Source organism: Copadichromis virginalis, linkage group LG6 (assembly GCF_057382275.1).
Source record: "Copadichromis virginalis isolate Kocher_CV1m ecotype Utaka linkage group LG6, C_Virginalis_male_GT1.1, whole genome shotgun sequence".
Taxonomy (NCBI): domain Eukaryota; kingdom Metazoa; phylum Chordata; class Actinopteri; order Cichliformes; family Cichlidae; genus Copadichromis; species Copadichromis virginalis.
The window spans coordinates 40,518,726-40,541,297 of NC_140623.1; the positions used below are offsets into that span (position 1 = coordinate 40,518,726).

Genomic DNA, 22,572 nt, shown 5'->3' on the forward strand with positions numbered 1-22,572 from the left:
AAAACTACCCCCCATTAACAAGCACATGGCAACAGTTGGAAGGAAAAGCTCTCCTTCAACAGGAAGAAGCCTCCAGCATAACCAGGCTCAGGGAGGGGCAGCCAGCTGCTGTGACCAGCTGTGGGTGAGGGAAGGAGGGAAGGACAAAAGACGTGCTGTGGAAGAGAGCCGGAGATTAATAATGACTCATAATTAAAAGCTGAGAGGTGTGTAAACACACAGAGAGTGAGGAAGAAACATCATGAGAAGCTATCAGCAGCCTGGGCCTTCAGTTAACCAGAATCTATCGTTGTTTCACAGAGACACTCTGCTGATGTGTTTAAGCGTTTGTCTTGTCAAATGCAAAAACAATAAAATAAAACATATCAAAGCCTGTCACATCACACAGCACTGTCACTAAGCTCCTGGCCCGTTTCTATGCATTAAAATTACTGCCATCTTGTGGCCACAGTCAGCTACTGTCGCTGAAAATCTGAACTCTAAAGCATAAACGTGTCAGTTCCTGCCTCTCAATATAAAAAAAGGAAAAACTGTTTGTGCACTAAATAAAACGTTACACTTACCTTGAGGATTTTTCATTTTGTTTTGTTCGTTCTTATTTTTCCACCCTTATCTTTATCTATCTTATTTCCCATTTACCTTTTTTTACTTCCATCTTGGGAATTTGTTTGTACCTTTTATTTATTCCTTTAAATTTTACCTTTTATAATAATTTTATTCAGACTTGTTTCCCATGTTTGTGTTGTAGAAGCACATGTGGTTGTCTCCTTTGATAATCAGCACCCAGATTTGATCCACCGCCACCCTGGTGTTAGTCATGTTCCTGTTCCACTTGGCTATCTTCAGTACTGGATGACAAGCTGGGTTTAAAGATTAATGAGCTTCATTTTATTTATTTTACCTGCATCGTTAGGATTGAATGAAGAATCCTCCAGAAGGGAAAAAAATGTCTTCCACCAAGAATACCCATATGAACACGTGTTTTATGTATGTTTTTTCATTTAACTATGCACTTAGTTGCATAGATGTTCATCTCTTTTTTACGCTTCCTGAATCATGACCTGAACTAATGCTGTCAACATTTTATTTGAGAAAAAAACTTTTAAAAAAACTGGCAAATATTCACTGAAAATGGAAACAACAAATGCTAAACATCAGACAATTTGGAATATATGCATAAAGTTTACTTACAGTATCAAAGTAGAAGATTTTACACCTTTACCAAAACGTTTGAGGCACAAATGAGTGTTTGGGGTTATTTAATTAAAATAAACACGTTTTTAATTAAAAAATCTCTACAGTGAGCTAAATTTAAGTCACAGGAATGTATAAAAATGTTGAAAGAAAATAACACACAATGAGCCTGTTAAAACACAGGATTTACTTAAATGTTGAACACAGTTACGCGACTGATCACAAAGCAAAAAATAAAAAAAACACTGCAGGAAAAAAGTGTCAGTTTTAGTGTCATTTTCAAAAAAAACCCAAAAGACTGACAGGACTGTGCAAACACTGGTAATCTGGTTTGATGCACCGATGTGATTTAGTCAAAACTTTGGTGATGCATGGATGAACAAGCAAACGTGCAGGTTTAGTGCACACTCACAGTCCCATCACTAGTATGATTTTCGCTATGATTGCATCTAACAGAGGAAACCCAACGTTAACGTCCCAGGTGGAAAACAGCGCTGTCCAGAGTCTTAAAAAGGTCCCTCAGTGGAGTCACCCCCACCCTCCCACGCCCCCTCTTTTCTTTCCTAGAGCAGTGCATCTCTCTCGGGTCGGTGTGGTGGTTGATCTCCAGTGTTGCTGGTTCCAGTGGCAGCTTGTACGTGCCAGAGTTTCTAACCTGAGGTTCGGTCACACCTGGACTGCTGAGGGTCGGCCCTGCTGTTACCTCTGAGGAGTTCTGAGGAGTTTGAAAAGAAAGCTGGTCGTCTGTTGAGCGTGCAGACGCCTTCACGGTGGGCCGACTGCTGGACGTCTGAGGAGCAGAGCACAAAGAAATAAATAGAAAAACTCACAATATTCAGGTGTAAATCATCTCTGATCAGTGTCTGTGTAAAAACTCTCACACGAACACTAAACCGCTGAAATAAACAGACTTCAGAGGCCAAACTGCTTTTTTACAGCAGTAACTACCAACTCCAAACAGGGCCCCTCACCATTTGAAAAATACTAACTAAATACTAACCAAACAATGCTGAAATGCAGTATTATATTTGACTGCCGATGAACAATAATATGAAAGGTGAAACCTTTTTGGATTTTGAACAGTTGGCCCTGCAGCCATGCCAGCCCATTGTGACCAATTTGTCACATTTTTATTTTGTATTTTTCTCTCCAATTATTCAATTAGCTTAATGCATACGTACCTAAATCTTAAAACAGATAAATGTGTACAATCACCACTGAAAATAAACAGACAATAAATGTGAGCAGTAACAAAACTTAAGTTAAAAGCTGTATTTTCTTCCTACCAGTCTCAAAAATATAGTCTTTCATCAAATTTATGGGAAATTTAAGTCATTTTATGCTCTTAATTTTGTTGATTTTTCAGGCTTTAAAACTTTTGAAGAACTCTCGGGAACCTTGTCGATGTAAAGAATTACTGCCTGTGGAGGCTGATGAGGCTGAAGAGAGCATCTCTGGACCCAGTGGAGGTGGTGAGTGACAGGAGAACGGCGGCTAAGCTGTCATCCCTGATGGACAACATCTCCCACCCCATGCAGCAGACTGTGACAGCACTGAGCAGCTCCTTCAGTGGGAGACTGCGGCACCCACGGTGTGGGACGGAGAGATTTCGCAGGTCTTTCCTCCCCACTGCTGTCAGACTCCATAATAAAGACTTTAACTGATCAAGCACACACATCCACACATATGCAATAATACTAAGTGCAATAATCCTTTCTGTCATCGTTGTATTTTTACTCAGTTGTATATAGTATTTGTATTTGTATTCTATTTTTATCTTATTGTATATTTTTATTCTATTTTATTCTACTGTATATAGTATTTTATTTTATTCTATTCTGTACAGTTGTGTACTGTATTTATTCTTATTGTATTCTAATTTTTGCCTCATAACTTTTGCACTGTCCACTTCCTGCTGTGACAAAACAAATTTCCCACGTGTGGGACTAATAAAGGTTATCTTATCTTATCTTACTTCTCTTCCACACTAACAGTCTTGCAGATAAAGAAGTACAGTTTGAACTGATCCTGATTCTTTGAAAACAGCAGATTCTTTCTGCTTCTTCTTCTTCTTTCTGCTCAGTTTGGGGGCGTGGCCTAAACCTAAACTGTTTTATGTTAAACATGCATTCACGTACCCGATGCTTCTTTTCTTCGTGCTGTTGTTTTCCAAAAGTGTGCCCGACGCGACCTTTGTTGCTCATTTCTAGTTCTGAAATTTAAAAAAAAAAAAAAAAAAAAAAACAGATTTCTGTTTCATTCCACTAAAATTTTATTTAAAGTATTTAATGTTTTTAGGGGGCGTGAATAAACGGCGCACCACTGATCTGAATGCCGCCCCGCTGCTCTCCATCCTCCTGGTATGGGCTCAGGCTCACAAACAGGGATTTCAGGACTGAATCCTTAGGCGCCCCTATGGCAGACGTTAAGAGCACATTTCAGACACACAAATGGACATTAGACATTTTTGTACGTGTTGAGCGCATCCTTACTTGTGGGCGATGAGACGTGAGGCAGTTGCTGCTGTGCCGGAGTTTCAGATGGATTCGGACCACCCGGAGCTGGACTGGAGGAAGTCTCCTTGATTGAATCCTGCACGATGCTGCAAGCTGGATCTGCTGGCTGCTTCACAGGATCAGGCTCAGCTTCAGAGGTTGTGGAGCAACTATCAGGACTTTGTTTAACATCAGTTTGGACCTGGCACGAAGGAGCCAACTCTACATTAGAAACGCTTTGAAAAGGACTTTCAGCTGACGCCTGACTGCAGGGAGGCAAACTCAAAGTCTCAGAGAGGGGGTTTGCAAAAAGGCTGAGGAAGGAAGCAGCAGAGGTTTTCTCAGGTTTGACTTCAGTTTTTAAATGTCCTTCTTTGCTGGTGAAATGTGCAGGCTGTGAGGCTCTCACTGGGTCAGGTGTCGGTGTCACGCTCTCAGCGATTGGGTTTTTAAAAAGGCAACTGAAGGGGATTTTCTGAGTCTTTTTACGTCCAGCTGAACAATCGGATAGAGTTGGAGTCTCCCCGCTGCACTCCGGTGACATTTTAGCAGAACAGCGTTTCTGTGTACCGGGTTGGAAGACAGATTTGGTCTTTCTTTGGTACCGAGGGATCTCAGCAAGCTGCTTTGCTGCAAAATGGTGAACGGCAATGTTTGCAGAGTCACTCGTCTTAATGGAGCCATCTGCAGGTTCAACAGGAGCAGAAGTTCTGCTTTTAAACTCTGAGATGCCTGAAGAGGGAGAAATACCCGAGAGATGTTTAGGAGGACGGGTGTTATCTGTAGGAAGCTGTGAGCTTTCATTCATGTCCGATTTGCTTTTGGAAGATGCAGGATTATCTTCATCTATAACAGGAGGATGCAAACGCTCCAGTTTAACTTCATGAAAAGCCATTTCAGCAGATTTCAGGGACTCTGGTATAGCTCCACATTGCTGAGTACCAGAGGAAAGAATAAGATCAGAGCTAGAAATCAGGCTGTCGTGCACTTGTAGGGAAGACAGGCTCTTGTACATTTTCTTGAAGGGTTTGTTTGGCTCATGTTTGATACTCAGTGAGACTTTTTGTACTTGACGTTGTGAACTTAAGAGAGGATCCTGGATTTCCTCAGTTTTTACACTTGAAGCAGTGAGTCTTTGACCAAGGGTGTAATTTTCCACTGATTTTAAGGACCTGAGGACAGCATCAACAGAATAGGGAACTTCCTTTTGTGTCGTGGAGCCTAAAGTGGCCTCGGTGGTGGTCTCTGCGGCAGAAGGGGTAGTAGATTCTTTGCTTTCAGGAGTATTATAGAAGCTAGGGAAAGACCTGTACAGCTGAGGTCCAAGCATGGCTTCCACTGAATAACAAACTGGCTCCGGGCAGTTACTGCTGGTTGATGAAGGGCTGTGAGGTCGGGCGGTGTCTGCTGCACACCGAAGAACAGCTTCATCTGTAACTGTGGCCATTTCTTGTATCTGGTGTACTGAGGGTTCCCCTTCTGTGGCTGTAGCTGTAGCTGCATCTGCATCTGCGCTGCGGTAAAAGTTAGGCCTGAAAAATAAAAATGTCCAGTGAAGGTAACGTGCATGGATTATCAGAAAAATTCCTGTTAAAGGCTAAAAGCATCGTAACAACTGTTTGCTGCTCTGTAGTCCAGAGAAAATGTAATCCATCTTTTATATACAGTCTATGCCTGCACATAAAAGCCCATCTTCTGTGTCGTCGGTCTCATATTCATGAACTAATCCTTCAATTACACTTACTGCACGTGAGGATGAGGACATGTTTAAATTCAGAGGTGCATACCTGAGCGGGTCCATGAAAACACTGGGGGTCCCCTTTGTTTCTGTCATTCCTGCCTCCTCTTTGCTCGCCGGCTGTCCCGGAGGCTCATGCTCAGCTTTTTTTGCAAGCTCAGAGAGGTCACGTTGCCATTTTAATAACTGCAGTGAAAAGAAGCAAAGCATTTACATTTGATTTCAGCACAAAGCAATGCATGCAAAACATTTTGAGACCATTTTCATGCCTGACTTCTCCATGCACACCTCATCCAACAGTTTTCCTGTGACATCAGTAAGCGGCTCGTGAGAAAACTTGCAGTCTTCTCCTTGATAGCATTTTCCTTTTCTATGGAAAAACTTGCAAGGAAAAGACTGTGCAGCTTGGTATAGGAAATACAAGACAGCCAACAACCTCCGCTTTCATTTGGTTAACGAGATGTGTTTGTGGCAGCTTACAACAGTATATCAAAGGATATTGTGCATGTACGGACAGCTCTCCCCTTTTGTGCAGAAGCCTTGGATGTAAAATTTACAGACTTCTTTGATGAGATCGTTGTAACCCTGAATATGCTCCAGCTGGCAACTCTCAGCCTGTATCCAGGAAAGGAAAGAAAGCACATTTTTCATTTTTGCAGTCTGAAAAAAGAGATTCGGGTAAAGTTAAATAACCAGCTGTGATGCAACCTGCCTTTAGGCATCGTCCGTAAAGAAAATGTCGACAAAGTAACCGCCCGTCCACCAACAGCGCATTCTGGTCCTTGAACTCCTGAGTCATGAACCTTGGCTTCACTTGAAAGTCCTAAAAGAAAGGAGACGAGTTAAATTTGATTCCACTGAAGGATTACTTGAATTAATGTGTCCGCTTCAATAAATATTCCAACTAACGCCGAAGGATCCGAGTATCTGTTTGTACTGATGGCGTGACATGAAATGGCGAGCCAATCCATCATAAACTCAAGCTGCTGCAGCTCTAACCAGCTGATGGTGGATGGCGTTTGTAATTAAAGCCATCCTGGAGTCTTGCTTACCATCATGTCATTTTCATGTCCTCTTCCGCCTCTCCCACCTCTTCCAGACATCGGTCTTCCTTGTCCACGGGAAAATCTCCCTCTCCGTCCCTCCTTGTGCTGATATGGATCTTTCTGTCCATCCTTCTTCTTCAGATGTTTCTGCCTTTGAGATTGACGGCCTCTGTTACTGAAGCCTTTGCTCAGTCTTTGCTCACCATCGCTGTTCTGCATTAAACACACTTTGTCCTTTGTGTTATCAGCTTTGGCGTTACTTCGAGTTCTGGGTCCCTGGGCTTGGACACACGGCTTCTGCAGAAAAATAAACACATAAAAATTTGATATAAAAAAAAATAAAAGTTCTACATTTTATTTTATTAGCAGCTACCGGCTGCTCCTTGGCCACAAAGGCTCACCACAGCAGGTAGGTTGGTAGAGTTTTACACCAAATGTTCACATTATAGCACTCTTCAAGCTCTTCCCTTATCCTGCATGTTGTTGAACAGCGAGAGATCATGCAAACCAGACACTCTTCAAGAAGCTCCTTTCCACCACTCCTTCAGGCACTACCCACACCAAAACAGAGCGTCTACAGCATCACTGCCAGTGCTTCCCCAATTCATCTCCTGTCTTCTCTTTCCCTTACTCATGAAGGAGCAGCTCATTTTCATCCCAGCTACCACACATTTGATACTAACCCCCAACACTTTGATGCCAAACCCACCAGTGGAAGCTGGAGGTCACCGATTGATGAAGCGAACACATCTACATCATGATACATTAAAAGAAACAGCGCTTATCTGACACTGGCCCTCCTGTTTTTAAGCAACTCTCTTATGATTGGCTGTCGTAGAGACAGGATGGGTTGAACTCAAACTATGACAAACTAAAATATATTGTTTTAATGTGTTATGTCAAACCTTAATGCCAAGGTTAGCTCACCTTTTTGTGAGATCCAAACAGCTCGCACTGAGTTTTCCTCTTTCTCCCACCTCCCCCAGGCTCATTCCTGCCAAACAGAGAGAGTGAGTGATGAAGAGGAGGCCATAAAAACAGATCTAACCCCGGTAAACTTTCATTAAGTACCGCTGCGTGACGGCAGGCTGACCCGCACTCTTCACTCCTTCATCCACAGCGGAGAGCCTCGAGAACAGGTTCGCAAAAACCATCTTACTCCTAGTAATGTGCGTCTCTGTGTGTACAGAGCTCGGTCCGGAGTTATAAAGGTCCGATATCGAAAAACAAACAGGAAATAAACGTCTTTCACTTTACGCCGTCACGCGGATCACTTTATCAGAGGTCGCTCCAGCGATCGGGGTTTCGCTTGTGTACATGACGGGACGTTATTCAGCCGTTCACATTTAATTCCGTGTAAAAAAAAAAAACCAAAACCATTTAATTCCGTGTTCGATATTTACGTCACTCCACGTCACTTCCATACGACAGGGTCATTGGGTTAACGCTACGGACGCTTGTCGCCGCCTAGCGGTGAAGATTTGTATCGTCTTGTGTTAAACCTTGCAGTAATGGCACAGCCCTGAAACCTTTTGGATTCTCACTTGATAACAGCGCATTTTTTGAAGTTATTTACCATATTTGATCGGACAGTAATATAAAATACCAAGCCAAGTGTGTTAGACTGTCTCTCACAGAGTGATACTGAAATAAACAATCAGTGCAATCTGAGTTATCCACCTTTGTTACTTTTTTTTAAAATGTAAGATACATTATTAAAACCATGATGTTATGAAGTATGTAAGATAGTTGACAATTCAGTTTAACTGGTCCAACCCTGGTCTCAGAGGTTCAAGGAGTCCAGCAGGTTGGGAAATCAAGAGAGCAGGAAGGATGTAGAAGAGCTGAGCATCATAAAGACCAGACAGAGGTGACAGCTTAAAAGTGGTTGTTGTGGCACACTGGCCCTAACGTTTAAAAGTTGAATTAACACTGTCAGCATGTGAGCGTGCCAGACAGAAGCGGGCTTACATCATCATGCAGGTGAATCAAAGAAAGCAGTACTTTAGACAGCATTGAACCAATACGTACACACACCTAACCTCAGATCTTGTGCCACATAAAGCACCTGGCCAAAAATATTAACTCCAGCTCAATGTACAGGGTGGGCCATTTACATGGATACACCGTAATAACATGGGAATGGTTGGTGATGTTAAAGTCCTGTTTGTGGCACATTAGTATATGTGAGGGGGCAAACTCCTCAAGATGGGTGGTGACCATTTAGAAGTCGGCCATCTTGGATACAACTGTTGTTTTTTCAATAGGAAGAGGGCCACGTGACACATCAAACTTATTGGTAATGTCACAAGAAAAACAATGGTGTGCTTGGTTTCAACGTAACTTTGTTCTTTCATGAGTTATTGACAAGTTTCTGACCACTTATAAAATGTGTTCAATGTGCTGCCCATTGTGTTGGATTGTCAATGCAATGTGTCTGCTTTGTGTGTGATTGGATCACCTTGTGTGAGCTACTGAACAAACGCACTTTGTCATCCGTCAACAGGAACAGCACAAGTTCAGATATGCTAAAAAGATGAGATAGAAGCCGGACTTTGTTCCTCCACATATGAGGCCGTCCCTGAGTCAGGTTTAAAGTTCAGGTCACGCAGACAGTTTCAGTATTACCTCACTGAGTGTCGCTCCCTCACTCTCTGAACTCTCTGTTCACACTGAGCTGCCTGTATCACAGGATGACCCGCTGGGCTCTTCTCGCTCCCGTCCTGCTGCTCCTGCTGGGCCTGTTCATCCACAGCGCTCTCAGTCAGGAGGCCGGAGACCCAGCAAATGCACCACCTGCACAGGGCCAAGCAGCTGACAGCACACAGGGAGAGGATGAAGATGGGGACTGGGGACTAGGGACCCTCCGCGACAGCTTTGAGGCCGTCGGCGGATACTTTGACTCCATGCTGGAGTTCATGGGCGGACGTGACGGAGTGTGCCAATACCGCTGCAGATATGGTAGGTCTGCTAGGTGAACATGTGGTATTACATAGTCTGGTATAAGGCCATGTATGCATCTGTGTTTGTATTATTGTAGGGCCTTTATAATAAAAAGCATACATAAATAAAATTATTGATAAACAGCAAAGCTAGATACCTGCACTGGAAATGGTCAGAGTTTCAAATTACGAGGTCAGTAAATATAAAACGCTTCAGGCTGCTCTAAACATTCAGTTTCAGGCAGCTTTTTTTTCTACTGCTGGCTCTGTATGATGTCATCCCTCATCTGCGGTCTGTGACGAGCAGCAAATTAAATCCCCGATCCTGAAAAAGTTTGAAAAGCTGTGTAAAGTGTACATAACAAGAGAATGGAAGGATTTGTAAATCTCATAAACTCCTATTATATTCAGAATAGAACATTTGACGCTGAACGTTACACATTTTTAAACTGACAAAATGCAACATTTTGAGAAAAATGTTACGTTCATGTTAATTTGGTGGCAGGAACAAATCATAGAAAGGTTAGCAGTTCAGCACCTGAAGCCATGCTGCTGGAACAGCTTGTGGTTTAGTGTTGTTTTGCTGAAATATGCTTGGCCTTCCCTGAAAAAGGCATCATCCTGATGGGGGAAGCATGTGTTTCTCTATAACCTGTCGATACCTTTCAGTATTCATGGTGCATTTCCAGATGTGCAAGCTGCCAGATCCAAAGCCACTGATGCACCTGAGCGTCAGAGATGCAGGCTTTAGGACTGAGCACTGATGGCTGAACAAACCAGACAGTCCTGTCCTCTCTAGTGTGGAGGACACGGCATCCATGTTTTCTAAAAATAATGTCACATTTTGATGAATCTGACCACAGAAGAGTTTTTATCTTGGCCTCAGTCCATTTCAAACGTGCTCTGTCCCAAAGAAGACAGCAGATGATGTTCAGCTTTGCCCCTTCCCTCCTTATTCTCTGAATGTTTTAATGATAATCTGAGTCGTCAAGATTTTATGTTGTGTACATTACTCTGAGATTGTTTCAGACTGGCGCCCCACGTTCTTACATGTTCTTGCATGTTGGAGAGTCTCTGTCTCGAGCAAGTAGACAACGGTCTTAAACGAACTCTGCCTCCTTTTTTGAAGCATTTAATATTTAAAGCTTGAACAAAGCCGCTCTTCACCTTTGAACAGCCAGCTCTTTTAATTGTAAGAATGCCCTAAAACTGAACCCTTTATGAATACGATCATGATTCCAGTAATCATCTTATGATATTTCTAATAAACACAAATCAGCTGATTACAAATGTGCCCAGTTAGTAAGTATGTACGCACAGCTTTTGCAGATCTTCCTCTCTCACTCTGTCAGTTATCTCACCTGATAACTTCTTGATCACCTCCTTCTCTCGGAGCTAATAGGATTTATTCAGAAAGGTCTTGTACACGCTGATATTTGTCGCGGTTGTTATCTGAGCCTGGAAATGGACTGTGAACTCTGATAGGAGAGGTTTTATGTGCTGACTGGGTCAAACATCAAGTGATGTGCAACATGTCATCTATGTGCAAACATGGATCTATTTTAAATCCACGGGGGTATCAAACAGAGCCCAGCACAGTCCAGCTGGCCTGTTGCAAAACATGACCTACATTTTAATTAATTTTAATTGATTTATTTATTAATTGCTATTTCTCCCTCAGGTAAAGCTCCTGTTCCTCGTTCGGGCTACCAGATGCCAGAACCAAATGGATGTAGCTCCTACTTCTTCGGTCTTCCTATTCCAGAAGGGGTAGGTCTCTTCTGTCTGTTTAGAGCAAATTTATTTGGAAATCATCAATACTGTTATGAAAAGCTGGATCCATCTTCACAAGGTGCTTATAGAGTTTGGGTGGAGGACAATCGAGGCCCCATAGAGAGTAATGAGCATTTGCTTCTAATCAGAAAAAGTGTAAGCCAGTTTCAAGAGCTGCTGGAGCTTCGTCTTCTTTAGACTTCATGTGTCTCTCTGTGAATCTTGAACATTAGAAGCCTCTGCTCTGTTTCTACACATTTTATTGTTTTCAGTAACCAGGACATGATTTTAGAAACATTGTTAGTGTGTTGCTCGTACATATCTTAGGATTGAGCTCCGTGCGGTGGGGCAGGCACCAAAACAGATGAACAAACAGCAAGAGAGCAAACCTTAAATTAAAAAGAGCACACGTTTAGGTTTCAAACTCCAGGAGCAGGTTTCTGGGTATTATTGGTAATAAAACAAAAATATGTGACTTTCCATAACTGAGCTGTGTACAGTTAATATTTTGTCTTATCCCTGTTCTTTTACAACGCTGTGTTCATTTGTGCAGCTCGGAGAAAATCTCGTTTTGATGAAAAATTGCTTCCAGCTTGTTATGTTACTTCAGCACAGCTGGAAACAGGAGACTTGTGATTTTTACACTTTATTGATTCTGGGAGCTAAATGTCTGCTCAGCTCTACTCAAGAAAACAACTCGAGCGACGCATGACACTCAGTTCAGCATTATTTATTTATTGGTGTCTGCTAAAGTCTACATCTTTACTGTGTCTTCTAAGTAAAGAAGTGAAGTGATGACGTGACAGCAGTAAAGACAGGAGGAAGGCTCTGTCTGCAAAGTAGTATATGCACTACATACATGCCAACACCGACTGTATATTACAGCTATTAATTAGTGGAGTTTCCATGAAGGAACAGCAAAGCAGGAGGCTGTGGGAGATGCTTTTAAAATCCAGGAGAACTTGGGAAAAACAGGAGTGTATGCAAGTAGACTGGAGGAAAAAGAGGGTGAACTCCACCTTTAATAAAGGCACTCAATCTAAAAGCATCTGAGGTGTTTACTAAAGAAATATTACTTTGTTTATGTAATAAAAAAGTACACAAAAAGTCCACACAGAGAGGCGACAGCAGAGCTGTAAAAATTCGTCCGATGAAAACCAAATAAAACCTGATCTCAGAACAAACAACAAACCTATTTCTGATGGAGCTAATAATGCTAATAATGCACTTGTACACAAACACGTTGATCTTTCCTGCTGTGTGTCAGATGGACATGGGCATCCCTGCCATGACTAAGTGCTGCAATCAGCTGGATATGTGTTACGACACCTGCGGCTCCAACAAGTATCGCTGCGACTCCAAGTTCCGCTGGTGCCTCCACAGCATCTGCTCGGACCTCAAGAAGAGCCTCGGCTTCGTGTCCAAAGTGGAAAGTCAGTAATATTTTAACCTTCCTTTCATGCACCGTCATGTTCTTCTTCGTGATATTTTAATCACTGATCTCTGACTGTAATCCGAGTACATCAGCTTCCGTTGATCCTGTGCTGTCCTGTTTCTTATTTCTCAGCATGTGAGACTGTAGCAGACACCTTCTTCAACACAGTGTGGACTTTAGGCTGCAGACCGTACATGAACAGCCAGAGGGGAGCATGCTACTGCCCGGGAGAGGAGAAGGACGAACTTTAGATGAACAACTGGATCTTCTGTGTTTATAAAACAGTGTCAGCAGCGACCGCATTCCCAGGTGATTTTGCTCTGAGTTGTGGTGTTGCAAAGGTGGAGTAATTTATTAGGAAGTTCTTGCTTTTATCTTTTTTGAATTCCTCATGAAAACTGTATTTGTGTACATGTAGAGTTGGTTTAAAACAGTCTTTAACGATACATGACGGAGTTTCAGAGACAGTAACTGGTTCACAGCACACAGCTGCCACTGAGTGTGTGCTGCCTTCTTTTATTTGATGGCGCATTACTGACAAAGTCAGCCCTTAGTTAAAACCATAAAAATACAGGAGAAATTTTGTCTGTATGTATGTGAAGTTTCTTCCTGTTAAAAGGGAGTTTTCCCTTCCCACTGTCACCAAGTGCTTGCTCACAGGCTTTAATGCGATTGTTGGAGTTTCTTTCTAACATTGTCGGGTCTTTACCTACAATATAAAGCGCCTTGAGGCGACTGTTGTGGAGAATTGGTACTGTAGAAATAGAACTGACGTGAACTGAATTTCTTTTGCATTAAAAACAGTTTCAAAGATAAACAAACACTAAACCTTTTGTCGTTCCATCATTTGCTTTGCACACTGAAGGACTGGACAGATGTTTTCACACATCTGTTAGTGCTAGGTGTAACTTGCCACTGTAATCACATTACATTTTTTGGTCAGGCAGTAATATGATTCTGCATGAGCAGTGATAAATTACAGCAATGCAATCACATTACAGACACTAGTAATCAAGCAATTACGTTATCACTCACAGTGCGGAGGGTCTTTAATTACCTATAATGGACGTCAAGTGTGTCAAGTTTGTCCTTTTAACACAAAGAGCACATTTATCTCAGTTTTCATCTTATCTGTTTAATTTGCTGATAAAGTCTTGTGTGCTGAAACACTTCAGGTCAAACACGACAATACTGTGATTATAACGGTATTCTAAATTTTATTTAAAATGTGGGTGACTTGGAATTTTGTGATGTTTTCTTCATCTCAGGCCACTTGTTAACCAGTTCCCAAGTAACTCAAGTTTCAAACCTTCCCCGAACATGAACACGACTCAGGTTACTTCCTTTATGAAAGACATGTTCAACATAATGTGAAAAACAGACCAGAAGGTGGCGCTACATAAAAAGCCTGAGGATCCTTCCACCATCAGCTGTAATTTATGTTATTTAGGAACTCAGCCACAAGCTGTCAGACCATGTGAAGCTACAGAGAGGAGTCAGAGGCTGTGTCCCAATTCAGGGTCTGCACGCTTGAAGTACGCGCACTACGCGTACTACGTACGGTGCGTACTATAAGTACGAGAAGTGCGGAAGTGAGAGGCTTGTGAAATGGGACGCTTCGTCGCGCTGTTCAGGTTGCCTAGCAACCATGATACTAACCGCGAGACACGTTACATACAGCTTTGTTTGACAGAAATGAAGGAGAAAAATGTTTTGTTTGCGGCAAAATTATCCACACCCACCGCCGCGCTGTGAATTGTGGGATATATGGGACCACGAAGCGTGGACCGGACCACGCTTGATATTTGGGGAAATCGACGGCGCATTTGGAGTATGCATTTGAAGCACACTTCGAATTGGGACAGCCGTCGTCGCGTGGCGGTGACGTAACCGCACTTGAAATGCGTACTTCAAGCGTGCAGACCCTGAATTGGGACACAGCCAGAGTCACCAACACCTTGCCAACTAACCGCAGAGGTCCAACCCTCCTCTGTATGTCTCAGTGTGTTTGTGCAGCTGCTGTAGGTCTGTGGACTCAGTGGACGTTTTTATTTGTTCTTTTAAGAAACAAATAAAAACGTTTTTGTTTTTTTAGACTTGCATTTAGCTAACACTTTTCTTTATGCTTTCTTGTGAAGCTGGCAAGTGATTCTTGTCTTGAAGGGTGCTATATAAATGAAATGTTCTTACTATGTGGCCCAGTGGTTTTGTCCATATTGTGTAAATGTACAGTTAGTTATGGGTCATCAACATGCACGCCTGTTTTTGTAAGATTTCTTTATTAGTGTGACAGAGTGAATGTAAAACTGGAAACTGTACAGGCTGAAACATTTTTAACGATGAAAATATACATTTCTCATTAACAAACTACAGTACGGCCTACAAAAAATAGTTCTTGTAATCAACATTAAACAAAACTGGTGACATTCACAGAAGCACAGAGCTAAAACATGAAAGCAGACCAATAATGAACTGTGCAAAAATCTATTTCAGATGACAGAAAGGCGTTGGAGGTCAGGGACAAATGTAGAGGAAGAATTAAACATTACATGTGAACAAGGCTGAAAAAATAAAAATCTTCACCGGACACAGACGCCTGGAAAAAGGGGGAAAAATAGTTAGCAGACAGGATCAAACACATTTACATCAGCAAGCAGTTAAAGAAAAATGTAAATTCAACAAGAATTTTTCAGGACTTAAAGACATGCAGCTCTTTTTCACTGAAGCTGTGCTAATGCTGAAACCACTGCTGATAGTGGCTCTGCTGCATGAAATCAGCACTTGCTGCCAACAGATTTCATTAAAAAAAAATTGAACCCCAGTTCTGCAAAGAACTGCACGTAACCATCAGCACGTAAACCTTTGGAAAAGTGAGCTGGTTCTCTCCAAAGGAAGAACTGGAGCCGCACTGGGACATGCAACGCTACTGAGAGCAATAACCTGCAAAAATATGCCGGCTGTAACAAAAGTTGATTTTTTTTACAGACAGAAGGTTCAACAAACATTCCAATTTCAACAAATTTACATTTCTGAAATGATTTCATGGTTCAGGCTTTAATATTACAGTCACGCTGCACGAGCTGTGCGTGATTGTTCAGCCAGTGCTCAAAAACAAAGATGGAGAACTGTAACCTGCAGAACCAGAATAACCTTTTAACTATGAATCATAGGAAACGTGCCAGGCTGAAGTGGAATTATCCTTTAATTTTCCTTTGAATATACTTACTTCGTTCAGTCTATCTCAGAGATCAGGGAGTTTGCCGGCTGCATGACTTTGGACTGAGGCATCTGGCTCGTGTTCTTTACCTTCTGGTTAAAAGCTTCAAGCTAGAAAAATAACCAAAGAGAAAAACGATTTATGATGACACGATGATGACGGCTGTCACAACAGGAAACTCGGAGCATAAAGCAGGGAAACAATTCCAGATTATAGCAGCGATAATGTAAAACATAACGACAGACTGAGATCAGGATTATGAAACTGAGATTCAGATGAAGTAATGATACTCAGAAAAGTATATCTAAGGTTTTAAATGACATGATTGACAACTGTTACAGATGCAGGGCATCAGTCATGTCTTCAAATGTTTAAAATTCTAAAAATGGAAATGATTTTAGTGACGTGTGACAGCGTCTGCTTATGCTTAAAATACATATTGACACATCTTAAGTGTCTCAGACTGAGTACTGGGAATTCTGCTGAAGTTGATCCTCAGACCAAAAACACACATCAAAGAAATACTTTGAGCTTCCTACAGTTTTAGTTTTAGCAAAGAAAAAAATAAAGTAATAATCCATCCCCAGAATTAGATCTTTTTTCATTTTTTGCATAACAAAATTTAATAAAGTTGGGCTAAATTTTACCATCGTACTACTAAACGTTTCTGATTTAGAAGAATCTTAAAGTATATATGGAGCATTTTATTATGTAAAATACATTCATAAGTACAGGAGATAAAACACATGAAATTTTTAGGGCTGATAAAGCAGACAAAGCATCCATGGTACCAATACTCTGTTCCTCTATGCCACAGATATCACATCAGTGAGAATCTGACACATCCAAGATACTGATGCTCACACTGGGATTAAGAATTTCATGCTGATATCTCCTGCACTTAAGAAGTTATGAGGGTCAAAAATATATTTAAAAAAAAGAAAACAAATTTGAACCCCTTCTAACTGAAAATGTTCACTGGATGAAGGTAACAGCATGCATGGCTTCATTAAATATACTGAAGTAATTGTGCTCAGTGTCCTCTGAGTCACTACATTTCATTATCAACAACAACAAGCAAGGCAAATAATGGCACAACCTAACCTCTTAGCATGGCATGGCCTCAAGAGCTGGCCAAACCGACTGAACACCAACCTTTTTCCTCAGGTTCGCCTTTATTTCCTCCTCTGTTAGCTGCGGCTTCTCCTCTTTTAACTCCTCAGTGCAGGGGTCATTACCCACAGTCTTGGTGCATACCTTTGAGTCCTGTGGTGCCAGTGGTGTCTTCAATGCATTATTGTGTTTCTCTAAAATACTTTTGGGATTCCTGAAATCTCCCATAAGTTTTTTGCGACCCCGTCTCCAGTTGTGTCCACCTGTGAGGCTCTGAGAGGATGCCTGCTCGGTATTGATGACTCTCAGGCAGCGAGAAACAGAGGCTGACCCATCTTGGCCTTCGCTCACAGACAGGTCCGGGTTTGGAAATGAGGCACTGTTTGTAAGAAGGCTGGGATCAGGGAAAGCCATGTTAGGTGCCACTACAGAGCCAGGAAAGTGCGGGTAAGGTTGGCTGCTGGCAGAAAGAGAGGGAGGAGTGTTGTACTGATTGTATGACCAGTAAGGATTTGTAGCACCGCTGTAGTGGCCACTCTGGCTAAGAGCAAAATGCGAGTACTGAGACAAAATGTAGTCTGGATATGGAGAAGCAGCAGGATGAGGAAACACGGGATTTTGTGAATATGGATAAGCAGAAAAATGTTTTGAGTCTTTTCGCTCTCTGTCCCTCAGTGTTTCTCTGCTGTTCCATCGATCTCTGTGTTTCAGTCTCTCTCTGCTTCTTTCTCGCGAGCGGCTTCGTTCGGCCTTCCGCCTCCGTTTCAAATCTCTGCTGCGAGAGCGTCGACGGCATGAGGGGCTCGGGCTAGAGCTTCTAGAGGTTGACCTGGAGGAAGATGAGGACGAGGAATTTCTGTGATCTCTAAGAGAGCGCCTCTGCTGTGTCTCGTCCTCCCCTCTGCTCTCAGTCCTCCTCCTCCCTTCACTCTTCCTCACCCTCCCTTCGCTCTTGCTCCCATGCATTCTCTCCTGACTCTGGTCTGTTTTGCTGCTCCGCAGAGGAGAGCCTGATGAGGACTTCCTGCGATCTCGGTCACGAGAGTGCTTCTGGCGGCTCTCGTGCTCCTCTTTGCTGTTCACACGTTCGTTTTTTCTCCCGCACAGCCTCTCCTGAGTGCGGTTTGCCAGTTTGCTCAGCTCGTCCACGTCCAGGTTCCATCCCAGAGTTTTAAGAATGCTCTGCAGCTGTTCATGCTGCTCACTCACCGATGAGGTTTCTTCCTCCTCCTTCTTCTTCAGTGCCACCGGAGACTTTAATCGATTACTAGAGCCCAAACTGTGGTCTCTTTTGCTCTTCTTCTTCTTCTCCTCCTCCTCACCAGGTAAGAAGAGCCTCTCTCGAGTAGATGAGTCAGTCTTTTTCTCTCTACTGTTGGTCTTGTTGAGGCCTGCCAGCAGGTTTCTACCATTTGACTCGCTGTCACTGTCATCACCGAGCCCGGGAATTAGGGCACCACTCTTTAAATGCTGGCTCTTACTGTCCTGGTTGAGACCCTTCAGCAAGGGTCCACTTTTCAACGACTGGCTCTTGCTTGCCCAGTTGAGGTTCAGCCTAATGGGCTTAGTGTTTGAGAGTTGGTTCTCACTGGGTGATGTGGCTCCAGTATTTAACTGTTGGCTTTCATTGGCTTGGCTGAGGCCCGTCAGCCGGACTCCACTGTCTGACCGCACACTGTCTTTGGCTTTGTTGAGTCCAGGCTGTGGAGCACCACTGCCAGTACCTTCACTGGACTGGCTGAGGCCCCTCAGCGAGGCTCCAGTATTTAATCGTTGGCTTTCCTTTGACTGGTTGAGGCCCGGTTCACCTTCATTGGCTGTACTGAGTAGACTCTCATTTTTCTGACTGAGATCCTTCAGTGAGGATCCACTCTTCGATCGATGGCTCTCACTTTCCCATCCGTGGCTTAGAAGAATGGGTCTAGTTTTTGAGTGCTGGTTCTCGCTAGGTAGGCTGAAGCCTGACAGTGAGGCTCCGGTATTTAACTGTTGGCTTTCACTGGCGTGGTTGAAGTCTGTCAGCAGGGCTCCACTGCCTGCCCGCTCACTGTCACTGGCTTTGCTGAGTACTGGCTGTGAGGCACCGCTGCCAATACTCTTGCTGGGATGGCTGAAGCCTTTCAACGAGGCTTCAGTCTTCGACCACTGGCTCTCACTGGCCTGGCTGAGTAACAGAATGGCTCTACTGTTTGAGCACTGGTTTTCACTGGGTGGGCTGAGACCTTGCAGTGAGGCACCACTAAACAACCGTTGGCTTTCCTTTCTCTGGGTGGGGCTCGGCTCAATGTCATTGTCCATGCTGAGTATACTTTCACTGGGCTGTCTGAGGCCCAGCAGCGAAGCTCCACTATTCAGCTGTTGCTTCTCAGTCCTAAAGGGTGGATCTGATTTGCTCTCCATGTCAGGGATCTGAATGTTCAGGGGCTCCTCACCTAAAGGAAGATCCTCTCTATCATTGCTCATAATCTTGTTAAACTTTTCGATGTCCACGCCTTTGTTGAGGATGCTGAGGAAGCGCTCAAAACCCTTGTTGACATTATTTTCATCCTTTGCTGGTGAAGAAATGCTTCGGCCGAGAGGTGGCAGTGACACACCAGGGACCTGAGAAGGAAAAAAAGAGATTACTGTGTCATTACTCAGAGAAGAGTAGAAAAGTAAAGCATTCTAATGTTGATCAAAGCTTCTTCTTATTTTATGATTCATTCATATAATACTGCATGTAAGTGGAGGTATGGTGTGGTTGAAATACAAAGAAAAAGCAGAAAAGCATCAACTGTACAACCTCGCCACAGTCATCCTCAGGTTTGAGCAAGTTGATGTCGACTCCTTTGTTGAGCACGCTGAGGAAGCACTCGAAACCCTTGTTGATGACGTCCTCTCTCTTAGCCGGTGATGTAACGCTTGGGCTGGAAAGAGGCCACGCAACGTCAGGGACCTGAGAAAGGTCAGAAATTCACTTTACTGTTGAACCAGCAGATTCGTGGTGAGAAGCTCAGATGCTGTCATAAAAAGGATAATTACATGCTGCCATGATCCAGGTCTCAGGTAAACACGTCTGAAATTGTTCTCAGCACTTCCAAATCATCAGCCACTCAAAAGATAATGGCCATATTTCAGCGTTTTATAGCACATTAATAATGTTAAGACAAAAGATAACATTAGCATTTACTACTTCATTGCCATGACACAACAGAAAGACTGTCAACTGCTGGATCAACAACATAAGGACTGTACAGTAACAGCAGCTGGTTATTCCTCTGTTACAGAGGCACCTTGAACGCCTTCGTCACAAACAAACACTAACACCACAAACACATTGTAATTTGGGGGAAAACACTGTTATTCACACACATCCTGGTGGCGGTCAGAGGGCCTGGTGGCGCCAGTGTCCGGCAGCCTCGCCTCTGTCAGTGCGCCCCAGGGCAGCTGTGGCTACAATGTAGCTGCCATCACCAGTGTGTGAATGGGTGAATGACTAAATGTAGCGTAAAGCGCTTTGGGGTCCTTAGGGACTAAGTAAAGCGCTATACAAATGCAGGACATTTACATCCATCCGAAATGTTTGTTCCAATCACTTCAGCTGTGAGGGCTTTGTGTGGCACGATATTAACCCCCGATTCTTTTGTCCCTGTGATAGAACAGAGAAAACCGACTCAGTGTGTTAAAACATCTATATTTCTTTTTATTCAATAATCTTCCGGAAGAGAGAGACCCCTGCACAGCTCAAACGCCAGCTGCAGGATCTCTAACATTAGAATCATAAACTGTGCCTCATATAGGTTTTATTTTGGTACTTTACACGTCACACAGTTTCAAACATTGCTTATATGGAAAGTTCCTCTTTTCTGTGTCTTATCTATTAATATATCTGTGCACTAAAACTTCCTGTTTTTCAGTCTGGCTGAGCACTTTGTGAGTCAAAAGTGGCCTTGCTCTACAAGACTTCATTATTAAAGTACATAAAACAATATAATAGGAAAATAAGGATACTAAGGATATTGATTTCATGACACATACCTGTTCACTGTAAGGTGGTACAACAGTGTGTCTCTTCTTCATTAGAACCTTCACTCTGAGCTTCAGAGGATGCTGTTCCTGCAGCACACCGCCTTTGCTCGGGCAGGAGGAGCTCCTTCTCTCTCTGGCCGACTGCACCTGAATAATAGAAAAAGAAAGCTTTACACATGAACGAGATTTTTGAAATTGTGACAGTGAGTCAGTACGAGTCTACAAGTGATGAGGTTTCATTTCTTTTATTTTATATTAGGCCCTGTGTTTTTCAGAACTGAAAATCTCATGTAGATATTCCCTGTATAAAAAAAAATAAGGCAAAAATCCTATGTACCCTACTTCATCTAAATCTCAAGTATTTATAATATGAAGGTCATATTTTTTGTTATCCAAATAAACAAAAACAAAAAAAAGAACAAAAACATCTGATTCTAAGGGGATCAGGTGGGTCGTGAAAAAAAAAGAAACACACTTTACTCAGAGTCTATTCAGTGCTCCTCACCTTTGAGAAATAGCTGAGGTATTGTCGCTGCATCAGAATCTCCTTCACTCTGTCTCTTAGAGTTTGACCTACACACATAGCCGGAGGCTCGTCACCGGAAACACCTGGTGGTGTCTCCACAAACCGCGTTTTCGTGGCGAGTGTAGCTTTCTTGTGCATAATTCTCTCCTCCATCTCTCTGAGGAGCTGCTTGTTTCTTGCTAGCTCTACATCCTCTTCACTGTATGGCAGCGGCTCTCCGTCCGGGTCCTCCACCTCTGGGACTTTACTATGAACATGATGAGATGAAGAACTGAGCTCTTTCCACCTCACATCACTCCTATGTGGTTCAGGAACAGTATATCTCGAGTGTTCGTGGTAAGTGTCCCACTCTCTGTAACCTCTGGAGGCATTCCCCATGCTGTGGCGGCTTGGCTCCAGAAGTCTCTGGAGTCTGTGGACAGCATCTTTCCACTCACGTTGATTCATTCTGCAGTCTCTCCAAGTGTCTAAAGCAGAAACAGTAAGTAAGAAATATGCAGCAAGTATGGGTAAAGATAGATGTGTATGTATATTGTGAAGCCATTACATCCTCCCATAATGTAAACACAAAGGCTATTTTGGACCAGCTTCGAGCTTTCATGTTGTCTTTATGCTTGTTTCACAGCAAAACCCTCAGCGTTAGCTTACATGAACGCTCCTAATGAGCAAACACAGACCCAACCAAAGTAACCAAGTAACAACCAAACCCGGCAGCCGTCACATCACACTCGTTAACGTGTGGACAGTCGGTCTAACATACTGTAAGGTGTTTACACAACTTAGCATCGTTGCTAAAAAGACTGGTCACCTACTATTGCCGTGGAAAACGAGAGCTTCTTCTTTTACATCGTGGAAAGATTTTTCATTTTTAAGCTAAGAGCCACTCGGACCAAGAACAGTGAAACTCCAACATTAATGACGTTTCGGTAGAAAAAATGGGAACCATTAAAGCTAAACGAGCTTTTGGTGTTATCAGAAAGAGGCCATTACTGATCACATTGCTTCGGTGGTGTAGGTGAGTGAAATGTGACAGCAGCGCCCCCTGCAGGACAGAGTACTGACACTGCAGGAGAAAAACAGGTCAG

General features: G+C 43.0%; 3 protein-coding genes across 3 annotated transcripts; 1 reads left to right on the plus strand and 2 right to left on the minus strand.

Annotated features, from left to right (window-relative positions):
• Positions 1-1,070: 1,070 nt before the first annotated feature.
• LOC146708503 (uncharacterized) lies at positions 1,071-7,849 on the minus strand. The gene is made up of 11 exons (XM_085460427.1): positions 7,545-7,849; positions 7,401-7,467; positions 6,480-6,770; positions 6,140-6,250; positions 5,927-6,042; positions 5,716-5,824; positions 5,477-5,613; positions 3,687-5,221; positions 3,515-3,607; positions 3,333-3,406; positions 1,071-1,984 (listed from the first exon to the last, which is right to left on the minus strand). Exons 1-11 carry the CDS (start codon positions 7,625-7,627, stop codon positions 1,664-1,666), a joined length of 2,937 nt encoding a protein of 978 aa, XP_085316553.1. The 5' UTR covers positions 7,628-7,849; the 3' UTR covers positions 1,071-1,663.
• A 1,229-nt stretch (positions 7,850-9,078) lies between these two features.
• LOC146708504 (group XIIB secretory phospholipase A2-like protein) lies at positions 9,079-14,999 on the plus strand. The gene is made up of 4 exons (XM_085460434.1): positions 9,079-9,434; positions 11,097-11,185; positions 12,456-12,621; positions 12,756-14,999. Exons 1-4 carry the CDS (start codon positions 9,167-9,169, stop codon positions 12,872-12,874), a joined length of 642 nt encoding a protein of 213 aa, XP_085316560.1. The 5' UTR covers positions 9,079-9,166; the 3' UTR covers positions 12,875-14,999.
• LOC146708505 (uncharacterized) lies at positions 14,884-22,497 on the minus strand. Its single transcript, XM_085460433.1, has 7 exons — positions 22,300-22,497; positions 21,467-21,954; positions 20,971-21,108; positions 19,736-19,888; positions 16,996-19,554; positions 15,850-15,950; positions 14,884-15,219 (listed from the first exon to the last, which is right to left on the minus strand). Exons 2-6 carry the CDS (start codon positions 21,932-21,934, stop codon positions 15,855-15,857), a joined length of 3,414 nt encoding a protein of 1,137 aa, XP_085316559.1. The 5' UTR covers positions 21,935-21,954; positions 22,300-22,497; the 3' UTR covers positions 14,884-15,219; positions 15,850-15,854.
• Between the last annotated feature and the right edge of the window lie 75 nt (positions 22,498-22,572).